This window comes from Bos mutus, chromosome 1, assembly GCF_027580195.1.
Source record: "Bos mutus isolate GX-2022 chromosome 1, NWIPB_WYAK_1.1, whole genome shotgun sequence".
Taxonomy (NCBI): Eukaryota; Metazoa; Chordata; class Mammalia; order Artiodactyla; family Bovidae; genus Bos; species Bos mutus.
Window position 1 is genome coordinate 104861167 of NC_091617.1, and position 13793 is coordinate 104874959.

The window sequence follows — 13793 nt, forward strand, 5'->3', positions numbered from 1 at the left end:
AAAACCCTCTTTAACTGCAAAAATTTCCAGAACCACAACCACAGCTTACTCCAAAAATAATATGCTAAGAATTGATTTTAAGAATTACTGCCAGGAATTCCAAGTTCTATGAAACCTTCCCAATGGCAATCAGAGCTATGTATCAGAAGCATAAAAGAATATTAAGAACTGAAGTTATACCTTGGGCAAGTTATACCTCTTTGGGTCTACATGTTCTTATTTATAAAATAGGCCTAATCCCACCTGCTTACTAGAGAGTAAAGTGAGTGAAAGTCATTCAGTCGTGTCCAACTCTTTGTGACCCCATGGACTATGCAGTTCATGAAATTCTCCAGGCCAGAATACTGGAGTGGGTAGCCTTCCCCTTCTCCAGGGGATCTTCCCAACCCAGGGATCAAACCCAGGTCTCCTGCATTGCAGGCAGATTCTTTACTGCTGAGCTATCAGGGAAGCCACTGATAGCTTACTAGGGAGGGCTGGAAGAAATTCCCAATGTAACACTCTGTTGCCATGTAAGATTTGATTAAAAATCTTGCCTGGAAAATCCCATGGACGGAGGAGCCTGGTAGGCTGCAGTCCATGGGGTTGCAAAGAGTCGGACAGGACTGAGCGACTTCACTTTCACTTTTCACTTTCATGCATTGGAGAAGGAAATGGCAACCCACTCCAGTGTTCTTGCCTGGAGAATACCAGGGACGGGGGAGCCTGGTGGGCTGCCGTCTATGGGGTCACACAGAGTCAGACACGACTGAAGCGACTTAGCAGCAGCAGGTTAATTCAAGTAGATGGTAGCATCACCTGCTTGCTTCCAAGATTCTCAAGATGACCTAAACCCAGAAGCATAAAGCAGGAGATGCTATGCTATGCTAAGTCACTTCAGTCGTGTCCGACTCTGTGCGACCCCTTAGACAGCAGCCCACCAGGCTCCCCCGTCTGTGGGATTTTCCAGGCAAGAGTACTGGAGTGGGGTGCCATTGCCTTCTCCGAAAGCAGGAGATAACCTCCTACAATTTCTTGATATAAAGGAAACCAAGGTCCTTCCTCAAATCCAATTTGCCCCCAACAGGGATTAGGGGCCACCTGGAGACATGGCTCAGAACCAGTGGCACCTAGGTGAACGAGCTCCATCAGGGCTTGGGGGTTTTCTACTGGGCCACAAGTAACAAGTAGCCAATAACTGTAGATTGTAGACCTGTCACAGATTAAATTTATGCATTTAAAACTGCTCTTGAGATTATCATACTAAATGAAATCAGAAATAGAAAGACAAATACATTATATCACTTATATGTGGAATCTAAAATACAACACAAATGAACTTATTATCTACAAAACAGAAAGAAGCAGACTCAAAGATATAGAGAATGGACATGAGGTGTCCAGGAGGAGGATGGGGCAACATGGGTTGCTGAGTGGGGGAAGGATCGATTGGGAGTTTGGAGAAGGACATGGCAACCCACTCCAGTATTCTTGCCTGGAAAATCCCATGGACAGAGGAGCCTGGCAGGCTACAGTCCGTGGGGTCACAGAGTCAGACACGACTGAGCAACTCCAATGTCACTTTCTTTCTTTTGAGACAAAACTAGTACATATAGAATGAATAAACAACAAGGTCCTACTGTGTAGCATAGAGAACTATATTTAATATCCTGTGATAAGCCATATGGAAAAGAATATTAAAAATGTGTATATCAATATATGTAAAACTGAATCACTTAGCTGTAAAACAGAAACTAATACAACATTGTAAATCAACAGTACATCAATTAAAAAAAATTTTAAACAAAAAATAAAAATGGCCCTTGATTAACATTTTTGAAGATAAGTTTACAGACTTTCATGAAATGATGTGCCAAGTAGGTTGACTTGATTTACTCGCCTGCTTTTCACGTTGAAGGTAGAAACTTTAGGTGTTGAAGGCCAGGGCAATACCGACTGATGCTAATGATTCAACCATGAATACCTTGCTTTGCACATCATATTTAAGAAAACTAACTTTGAATACTGCCTTACTGTTTGTGATTTTATGTAAACATATTGCTTTGAAAGTGAAAGTGTCAGTCACTCAGTCGTATCCGACTCTTTGTGACCCCATGGACTGTAGCCCGCCAGGCTCCTGTGTCCATGGAATTCTCTAGGCAAGAATATTGGAGTGGGTAGCCATTCCCTTTCCAGCGGATCTTCCTGACCCAGGGGTTGAACCCAGGTCTCCTGCACTGCAGGCAGAGTCTTTACCATCTGAGCCATCAGGGAATCTTGCTTTACAGTTTAGGATTTTATGTACCGGTTTATCTCTAGAACTAATTCTGAAAGCATTTTGAAATTCCAAGGTGCCTTGCATATGTGAGGGCAGTTTCTTTCACCCATCTCAAAATGAGACTACTAAAAATCAAATGAGTCCAACATCTTGGAGATTCCCACCAAATCCCTTGGTAACCAGATGTAAGTCATCAGTCAGGGTCCCTGAAGAATTGATAGGGTGAGACTAGGTTATTCAGCCTAAATCATAATATGAATTTTCAGAGGGGGTCCCTGGGAGATAAAAATCTGTTTAGCATTTTCCACAGATGTTATATATTTTAGAGACAGGGATGGAAAACATCTCATTCCAGAAAATTCATCAGTTGGTGAAGAAAAAGGGCTTCCCAGATGGCTCTAATGGTAAAGAATCTGCCTGCCAATGCAGGAAACATAAGAGATATGGGTTCCACCACTGGGTTGGGAAGATCCCCCAGAGGAGGGAATGGTAACCCACTCCAGTACTCTTGCCTGGAGAATCCCCATGAACAAAGGAGCCTGGTGGGCTACAGTTCATAGGGTTGCAAAGAGTTGGACACAACTGAAGCAACTTAGCTTGCACACAAGCATGCATAAGGAAGAAAAATATATATAACCTTTAGTCAGAGTTATAATAGGCCCAACCCTTGAGGAAAAAAAAAAAAAAAAAAAACAGAGCATGTGTTCATCCATCTACTGAGTCATTATTTGCACATTCAAAACTTGCAGGTATCAAATGTACATATTTGCTTTGAAAAGAATTTTTGGAGCTGGAAAATGTTCTATTCCTGGTGACAACTTTGCCATCTCCTGACTTTTGTTCTACCATAAGTAAACATTTCTCAAGAGAAATTTTAATTCTTACAACTTTAAGGGTTCTTACTATTGTGCTAAAAAAAAAAAAAAAAATGGAAAAAACAAAAGAATTTTGCGCCTCTAGGTCCCACCCTCCTCCATAAAGCTTCACTTTAGTTTTGATTCTGAGTACTGACCCTCCGGCAAGGTGCAAAAGAAAGTTCTCGAGGAGCAGTGAGAGAAGGCAAAGCAGAAAAAGGAAAGTAGGATACAGCAAAGGGAAAATGTTCTATTTGTATTCAAAGAAAATCCTGTGACTATGGTGTTGTGATTGAAAAGAGCTACCCTTTGGGCAGGAGATATAAAGGCACAGGGTATAATACATATGAGTGCTATTTGGGAAAGAGTTCAGAGAATATTTGAAATCAGAGTTGTCCTAGACCCATGTTTTGTCTTTGGAGTTAACAAATTCTTTTGCTAGTCTCTGTGGTGTGTGGCTTCAGAAAGTCTTAGCACCATCTACAGCCTTCTTCACTTAGGCTACACACACACACACACACACACACACAAACATACATATGTTAAAACGATAGCCAGATTTCTCCAAACACTGGGGTATCTTAATGCACACTGACATTTTTGGACTGGTTTTTGTATTTAAATGAGGTTTTTGACCCTGCAATACCTGCTGAGCCAGTCATGCCCCTATAAGGCATCCTGGTCCCCTGTATGGGAAAGCTGGTTATTATCCCTGGTTCATGTCTTCAAGCTGTCAACCTGGGGACCTCTGTGCTAGCTTACACTGGGATTTTCACCCAGCTGATTCCCCTCCATGACATTATTTGGAACATTTCTGAGTGTGTTTCATCATCTGCCATTCTGCAAGCCTGAAAACAGAGAACACCAGGATTGCCCAAAGGGATTCAACACTTGTAGGAACTTGAAACATGAAACATGCCATCAGCATCATCCCTCCCAATCTTGACCATCACTCTGAGTCTGTTGCTCCCTTTTTCATGGCCCTAACCCTACACCTCAGCATCAGGGACAGCCCTCCACATTTGAGTCCCACCTCCTGATTCATGCCAGGGGACCCATGGAGAAGCTAGAGTTAGCATCTTTGGTGGGCATCTCCACCGTGGTATTTGCTGTGTTGGAGAATAAATTCAAAGATACACAAGACACATCCCACACCCTTAAGCTGATAACCATCAAGTGTCAAAGGTAATCTCTCAAGTTAACAAAATGTTCTCATACCACATCCTCAGGCATGAGGAAGTGTTATAAAACAACTAGATTGTCAAGGATGTAGATAGGTTTTATGTCTTTTGTGATGTAGGTTTTAGGCCTTGTAGATAAGCCCCAAAAGGAGGTTAGGTGAGAGTGGGAAGATTTTCAATACCAAGGAAAGTAATTCAGCTGGACTTGCTGGATTATTGATAAAGGTTTTTAGGCAAGAGGTAGTATAAATGATATGTGAATTGGTAATACTACCCTATAGACAGCCTGCCAGGATATTTGCAGGGGGAAGTGTCTGAAAGCAGAAAGGCCAGCTGGAAGGCTAGTGTAATTCTCTATCAGGGAAAGCACCAGCGTCTGAGCCAGAGAAAGAAAAATTAAGAAATAGGAAGGCTTTGCAAAGGAAGAAGCCACAGGACAGGACACAGAATGGATAAATGCAGTATAAGTCAAATTTCAACCACGAGTTCCAGAGAGAGAATTGAGTGATACAACAACCAGAAATCCTCTTTGAGTTAATGTAAATCTGTCCCTATGGCACCAAGAACCTGTGGTTCCCCAAATGGAAATCACGGTGGCCTTAGAAGTGAATCCTACTTTCCCCAGTTGTTCATTTAACTAGAATTTATTTAGTACTTCCTATGTGCTAGGCACTGGGCTTCCCAGGTAACTCAGTGGTAAAGAATTCACCTGTCAATGCAAGAGAAGCAGGAGCTGCAGGTTCGATCCCTGAGTTGGGAAGATGCCCTGGAGGAGAAAATGGCAACCCATTCCAGTGTTCTTGCCCAGAGAATCCCATGGACAGAGGAACCTGGTGGGTTACAGTCTATGCAAAGTGTCAGACACAACTGGGCGGCTAAGCACACGTGTGCGTGTGTGCACACACACACACAGGAGCTAGGCTTTAAGAAACCAAAAATAACGAAATAAGCTCCAGACTCCCTAGGTGTTCATCACCCAGTTCCATGCCTTACAGGTAATTATTTTGGTTTTCTCATCCCTAAAACATATTAATTGAACAGCCACTCAATTTTCATTCATGATTTCCCCCATAACCAATTATTATGCAACTATCTGTGTTGTTGGGTGTTGTCATTATAGACATGCCTGAACCAGCTAAGTCTGCTCCTGCCCCTAAAAAGGGCTCTAAAAAAGCTGTGACCAAGGCCCAGAAGAAGGACGGCAAGAAGCGCAAGCACAGCCGCAAGGAGAGCTACTCTGTGTACCTGTACAAGGTGCTGAAGCAAGTCCATCCGGACACCAGCATCTCGTCCAAGGCCATGGGAATCATGAACTCCTTCGTCAACGACATTTTCGAGTGCATTGCTGGGGAGGCATCGCGCCTGGCGCATTACAACAAGCACTCGACTATCACATCCAGGGAGATCCAGACCGCCGTACACTTGCTGCTACCTGGGGAGCTGACCAAGCACGCCGTGTCCGAGGGCACTAAGGCTGTAACTAAGTATACCAGCTCCAAGTACGTATAATATGCCTAGCCGCTGTTAACGGAGAAGGCAATGGCACCCCACTCCAGTACTCTTGCCTGGAAAATCCCATGGACGGAGGCCCTGGTGGGCTGTAGTCCATGGAGTCACTAAAAGTCGGACATGACTGAGCGACTTCACTTTTCACTTTTTCATTGTTTGAATGCATGTTCTCCTTGAGGTATCACTAGCCACTGCTAGTGAATAATAATATGTGAATTATTGATTATGCTCCTCTTTCTAGCTGCATTGTCAAAGAGAACACACAGCTGAAAAAAATCATCATTTTAAATGGAATATCAAACACCACAGAGAACCAGAGGCAATGGATCTACTCAGCTTTTAGCAAAAAGTATCCTTCCCCATGATTTGTCAGATGGAATTCTGTGCACCACTAGGAGGATGGGCCGTACGCTACACTGTCCTCAGAGCCAAAGGACATATGATTCTGGAGCATTTATTTTATTTGAATATCTGGGGTAATTTATTGATTTGAAATAGTTTATATTAAAACACTTACACCAAAACATTATGCAGTAGAACATATATCTTGCACAAAATTTTCATTTTAATCAAAGATTAAAAATAATTTAGTGCTGGCCTGTTTGAGAGCATGTGAAAGGATTGAGGGAGCAGAGAGAGTAAAGTAAATATACTGGCTCTTAATGCTCTCCAGGGAAACATTTTGGAACACTGATGGACATGTCCAGCACAGCCCAATGGCTCGTATGCTTTAGGATGAAAAACAATCCCGGACCACTCAGTGAGACCCAAAACAGACACACTGGGTATCAGTATGTTTTTAAAATTCCTTTCCTTTTCCTCTATTTTTACTTTCAGTAGAGCTCATATGTGCTTTATAATTCTGATCCTACTGGCTACCTATTTTCAGTTCAGTTCAGTCTCTCAGTCATGTCCAACTCTTTGCGACCCATGGATGGCAGCACACCAGGCTTCCCTGTCCATCATCAACTACCGGAGCTTACTCAAATTCATGTCCATCACGTCAGTTATGCCATCCAACATCTCATTCTCTGTCGTCCCCTTATCCTCCCGCCTTCAATCGTTCCCAATATCAGTGTCTTTTCAAATGAGTCATTTCTCATCAGGTGGCCAAAGTATTAGAGTTTCAGCTTCAACATCAGTCCTTCCAATGAATATTCAGGACTGATTTCCTTTAGGATGGAACTGGCTGGATCTCCTTGCAGTCCAAGGGACTCTCAAGAGTCTTCTTCAACACCACAGTTCAAAAGCATCAATTCTTCAGCACTCAGCTTTCTTCACAGTCCAACTCTCACATCCATACATGACCACTAGAAAAACCATAGCCTTGAGTAGATGGACTTTTGATGACAAAGTAATGTCTCTGCTTTTTAATATGCTGTCTAGATTGGTCATAGCTTTTCTTCCAAGAAGCAAGCATCTTTTAATTTCATGGCTGCAATCACCATCTGCAGTGATTTTGGAGCCCAAGAAAATAAAGTCTGTCACTGTTTCCATTGTTTCTCCCATTTATTTGCCATGAAGTGATGGGACCGTATGCCATGATCTTCATTTTCTGAATGTTGAGCTTTAAGCCAACTTTTTCACTCTCCTCTTTCACTTTCATCAAGAGGCTCTTTAGTTCCTCTTCACTTTCTGCCATAAGGGTGATGTCATCTGCGTATCTGAGGTTATTGAAATCTCTCCCAGCAATCTTAATTCTAGCTTATGCTTTATCCAGCCTGGCATTTCTCATGATGTACTCTGCATATAAGTTAAATAAGCACAGTGACAATATACAGCCTTGACGTACTCCTTTCCCAATTTGGAACCAGTCCATTGTTCCATGTCCGGTTCTGAGTGTTGCTTCTTGACCTGCATATAGATTTCTCAGGAGCAGGTAAGGTGGTCTGGTATGCCCATCTCTTGAAGAATTTTCCAGAGTTTGCTGTGATCCACACAGTCATGGACTTGACAATTCCATGAAATCAAAGAGCAAGCTATGAACAGAATGACTGCATTAAAACTGACAGCAGTATGCATGCGTGCTAAGTTGTTTCAGTCATGCCCCACTCTTTGCGACCCCATGGACTATAGCTTGCCAGGCTCCTCTGTCCATGGGATCCTCCAGGCAAGCATACTGGAACAGGTTTCCATTCCCTTCTCCAGGGGATCTTCCCAACCCAGGGATCAAACTCACATCTTTTATATCCCCTGCATTGGCAGGTGGGTTCTTTACCACTACCCCACCTGGGAAGCCCCAACAGTGTTATATATGAGGTTAAATACTTTTGAAGATGGATACCATTATCTGCATAACACAGGCCATCCCCCTCACCATCCATGAACAAGTGATGTGTCCTAACTAAAATGTCAGCAGCTCAAATTCAAGGTTTGTATATATTGTCTGCTTTTGGTTTCACCCCACCTCTCAAGGTCTTTAAAGAATTTAATAGCCCAAATTCTCTGCCCCTCTAAAATGTCTGTGTAAATCTTGACACAAAGGAAGTCATCTCCATAGTAACCATGGATGAATCTAGATGGGAGAGTGATTTTGTTTCTCTTCAACTGAAATGAGACAATCTGGTTCAAATTGTATGATTTTTGATGCTAGAGATGATGGATTCAAACTATTAAACACAAAATTATTGAAATCTGTCCTCTGTGGCATTTAAGTAAAGTGGGCATAGGATTTTCCCAGAGTTTAGCAGTTCTTGTGTCTGATTTCTGGGCCCTTTTGCAGCTAACTGAGCTTGGGTGTAACAGCAGGGTGACTTCCACAGGCAAAGCTATAGAATCTCACAGCTTAGAAAGGCTCTTAATGAGGTCCAGAGCAGAGCAGGCCTGCATCCCCATGCAGAAGTGTTCACAGGGTATGGGCAGCCCTGTGATAACTGGGAGGAGAGAGGGAAGATGTCAACAGTGCTCTCACTGAACAGCAACAGCAAAGCACTGATGGAAGTAAGGCGCTCAGCAGACTGGTTTCCCCCCAGACAACGGTGCTCCCTCCCACCCCTCTATTTGGAGGCATAATTTGGGGATGTTTTACACTTCCTGGAGAAGCAAGGTGTGGGAAAAGGTGAACTGTTCCCTTGGCTCGCTGGGGAATTTAACCTGCCTAGTCCCCACTCAGGTGCAGGTGGATCCAGCTGCAGCCAGGAGCCACAGTCCCAGAGCCTGACTCCATCCCGCCCTGCCCCAGCACATCTGACAGCCACTCAGGGGCTCGCAAGGCAAGCAGGTCCCCAGGAACATGAGGCTCCTTCAGCTCCAGGAGGAGAGGAACTGTGGGTGGGAATGACTAGCTGACTTTAGTTAAAAACGTTAATATTGATAACTTTAAATATTTAGCTATATAGTATATAGTATATGGCTGCTTTCAAACTGCTGAATTTTATCAAGCATCAGTAATCAATTTCCAAGAAATATTATCAGGGAAACATATTAAACCAAAGCCCAGTGATGGGATCAGCAAAAGCCAGAATGTGACCACTCTACAGGACAAATAAACAGATTGCAAGGAAGAGGAAAGCAGAGGCTGGAGAAACAGAGACTTCTGAAACCACTCAGGCAGCGACACTGCTAAATGGACACTTGCTGGGATGGAGTAAGCTGACTGTAACATTATTCATGAGACAGTTGGAGTGATTTAAATACCGACTGGATATTTGGCGAATCTAAGAAGTTATTGCTAATTTTTTAACATGTGGTAATGGTATTGAAGCTCCAATACTTTGGCCATCTGATGCAAAGAGCCAACTCATTGGAAAAGCCCCTGATGCTGAGAAAGATTGAAGGCAGGAGGAAAAGAGGCTGACAGAGGATGAGATGGTTAGATGGCATCACTGACTCAATGGACATGAGTTTGAGCAAACTCAAGGAGATAGTGAAGGACAGGGAAGCCTGGAGTGCTGCAGTCCACAGGATCAAAAAGAGTCAGATATGACTTAGCGACTGCGACTGAACAACAATGGTCTTGAAGTCACATTTTAAAAACAGTCTTTCATATTTTAGAAATATACAATGAAATACTAATGAATGATGTGATGTGATAGCTGGGATTTGCTTCAAAATTATCTATTGTCAGGGGAAAGAAAACATGATTAGATAGAGAAGAAACAAGTCTGGCCAGGAGTTGACCCCTGTTGAAGCCAGAACAGCATATGAGGGTTCATGAGAATATTCTTCCTAGTTTTCATAGTTTTTTCTCCTCCCAGCCTGCCTGTCTTTCTCCCTTCCTTCCTTTTAACCATATCTGTACACTAGACTGGAAGAAAAATAGAAGTACTTTGGATCAAATGTTTTTCCATGTTAAATGGGGACATTATTTATACCAAAACATTTACTATATCAAGACAGTGTATGCTGCTGCTGCTGCTAAGTCACTTCAGTCATGTCCGACTCTGTGCGATCCCATAGACGGCGGCCCACCAGGCTCCCCCGTCTCTGGGATTCTCCAGGCAAGAACACCGGAGTGGGTTGCCATTTCCTTCTCCAATGCATGAAAGTGAAAAGTGAAAGTGAAGTCGCTCAGCCGTGCCCGACTCTTTGAGACCCCATGGACAGCAGCCTACCAGGCTCCTCTGCCCATGGGATTTTCCAGGCAAGAGTACTGGAGTGGGGTGCCATTGCCTTCTCCGAAGACAGTGTATAAGGGAAAGCAATTCTGAATCCAGAATGAGCTTTCAATCTCACCTTACCAGCTGGGTGACCTTGAGCAAATCATTAAACCTTGCAGAACCACACTGACAATTTTCTCACTTGTCAAACCATAATAAAACCACTCTGTTTGCTTTGTTGTAAAAGTCTGCAAGAATGTTTGAAAAGTGCCAGGAATAGGATAGGTTTTCAGTACACCGAAGTTACAACAATTGATCCGAGACACCAGTATTCCCATCATTTTTGCAAAGATGTAAATTTTTCAAGCAAAAACAGAAGACATCATTCTTGATTTGGAAACTTTCACATTTTACCATTTAATTAGCAATTTTCTTGGGTTTGCTTTTAATGTAAATTTCTTCCTTTAATCTGAGATAACATCCCTAGAAAACAGCAAGCAATTTAAAGTTCAATATTAAATGTAGGTCCGATAATAAAATAGTCTTAGGTTATTAAATTTTACCTGATTCTCACACCAGCTTCTGGCGAAATAGTTTCTGTGTGTGTATTTATCTGTAAGCATATCCTTGTGTCAGGATTTTTGAAATCCATCAGCTCTTTTGAGTTTAATAATGTGAAAGAAAGGAGTAAAGGAGGAATGCTACCATCAGCACCACATACACCACTATCCCTCCTGGAATATAGGAGATGCTCCATTGGAGCTCTGTTTGCTTTGTTTCCCTCACCTCTTTGCATCCTAATCACTCCCCTCTCTCTCCTGCACCTTCAGTTTTTCCTTCACTACTAGGTCATTGCCTTGAGCATAAAATATGCCTTAATAGTCACCTATTTAAGGAAAAAAAATCTCTCCCTTGACCTTTTGTCCCCATTCAGCTTTCGCCCCATCCCTCAGCTCTTTACAGCAACGCCTTAAAAGATGGACAAATCCTCCCTTTCCATTCTCTCTCCAACCACTCTAACCATCTTTCTTTCCCCCTGTGCCCATGAAACAACTCTTATCAAGGACCTTCAGCAAACATAGCAGTCAGTTCTTTGTCCTCATCCAACTGCATTTTGACACAGCCTTCCACACTCATCTTCACAAATCACTTTCTTCTCTTAGCATCCATGGTCCCTCACTCCAAGTTCTCCAGTTCCAACTTTTACTTCTGTGCCCAGCTGCTAATTATAGAAGCCCAGGAATCAAGATTGCCGGGAGAAATATCAATAACCTCAGATATGCAGATGACACCACCCTTATGGCAGAAAGTGAAGAGGAACTAAAAAGCCTCTTGATGAAAGTGAGAGTGAAAAAGTTGGCTTAAGGCTCAACATTCAGAAAATGAAGATCATGGCATCTGGTCCCATCACTTCATGAAAAATAGATGGGGAAACAGTGGAAACAGTGGCAGACTTTATTTTGGGGGGGCTCCAAAATCACTGCAGATGGTGACTGCAGCCATGAAATTAAAAGATGCTTACTCCTTGGAAGGAAAGTTATGACCTACCTAGATAGCATATTGAAAAGCAGAGACATTACTTTGCCAACAAAGGTCCGCCTAGTCAAGGCTATGGTTTTTCCAGTGGTCATGTATGGATGTGAGAGTTGGACTGTGAAGAAAGCTGAGTGCTGAAAAACTGATGCTTTTGAACTGTGGTGTTGGTGAAGACTCTTGCAAGTCCCTTGGACTGCAAGGTAATCCAACCAGTCCATTCTAAAGGAGATCAGCCCTGGGTGTTCTTTGGAAGGACTGATGCTAAAGCTGAAACTCCAGTACTTTGGCCACCTCATGCAAAGAGTTGACTCATTGGAAAAGATTCTGATGCTGGGAGGGATTGGGGGCAGGAGGAAAAGGGGACGACAGAGGATGAGATTGCTGGATGGCATCACTGACTCAATGGACGTGAGGTTGAGTGAACTTCAGGACATGGTGATGGACAGGGAGGCCTGGCATGCTGCGATTCATGGGGTTACAAAGAGTCGGACACGACTGAGTGACTGAACTGAACTGAGGACTAAGTCTTCAGTTCTTTTATCTTCCACCCCACTCTACCCCACCATAGATGTCATCAAGGCCCATGATTTTAGATGCTATCTATTCACTGAAGACAATCATATTTTCATTTTCAGCCCTGACTTCTCTAACTAAGCTCTGGGCCATAAATACTATTATTTAACCAACATTCACATTTGGGTGTCTAATTGGCATTTCAAAGCTAACATTTCCAAATGGGATCCCAAATTTTCCCTTAATAATTGCACCTCTTTATGTTCATGGTGGGAAAAGAGATTATCTGTAGTTTTGTAGATGTCCTTTTAAAGATGTTTGGGTTCTATAAATCATTCAACAGACATTATATTATAGACACTGAGCTGAGAGCTGAAGATACCAAGAGGGATGAGATAGAACGTCCACCATCAAGAAGTTCGATACAGAATAAAAATGTAGCTAAATGCCCTGGCTTTGACATGTACCTAAACTTTGACATGTGGCTTTAAAATGTGCCTGGCTTTGCTAGTTGCCTAAACTTGGCAACTTCTTGCCTTTGGTTTCCTCATCTCTAAGGTGATAATGGGCTTCCCCCAGTGGCTCACTTGGTAAAGAATGCCTGTCAATGAAGGAGAGACAAGAGACACGAGTTTGATCCCTGGGTTGGGAAGATCCCCTGGAGAAGGAAGTAGCAATCCACTCCAGTATTCTTACTTGGAAAATTCCATGGACAGAGGAGCCTGGTGGTCTACAATCCATGGGGTCACAAAGAGTCAGACACAACTGAGTGCATATGCACACATAAGGTGATAGTAATAAAAATAATAATTATACTTTTCTAATGTGACTGTTATGAGAAAATAATAAAGCAATAAAAACACAAGTGATTATGTCAGTACCTGGCACATTAAAAAAAGCACTAAATATATGTCACCTTTTAAATAAGTGGTTGAAATTGCATGCCTCTCATCACCTGAAACTCAAAGTGTCTTTTCCTTTATGCCTGGAAGGGAGATAAATATATAAATAAATAGGAAATTATGCAATATACTTGAAAAGCAACACAAAAAATGATGTAAATTCTGAAAGAAAATGTTCTCCAACAAAATGCCCAAACCAAACAATTGTCATATAACCATACACTGCATGGGATGTCTTTTTTCTCTGTCCTATGCTCCCTTTTTTCATCTTTGTCTGATGGTCATCTCTTTCCTCTCAAGTATTCTTCATGAAAAAGGCACCCAGCTTTTAGAGGCATATTCATTCTTTCTCCCTCCTACACACAGGGGATCTGTTACATTATAAAGCTGAGCAAGCAGAACCACTGTGTTTAAATGCCAATTATGGAAAACCATAAATGAAGCCTATCATTCAGTTTCCTGCAGAAACACTTTGCTTTGATTCCCAGACTATTAGGACTGGT

The 13793-nt window shown here is 42.5% G+C and overlaps 1 protein-coding gene across 1 annotated transcript in view; it reads left to right on the plus strand.

The window, feature by feature from the left end:
• The first annotated feature begins 5414 nt into the window (after positions 1–5414).
• Positions 5415–13793, plus strand: part of LOC102270243 (uncharacterized) — a 32640-nt gene continuing 24261 nt past the window's right edge. Inside the window, exons 1-2 of the mRNA XM_070360960.1 lie at positions 5415–5795; positions 8524–8653. Of these exons, the coding sequence (XP_070217061.1) occupies positions 5415–5795; positions 8524–8653 (511 nt within the window). The remainder of the gene's footprint in view (positions 5796–8523; positions 8654–13793) is intronic.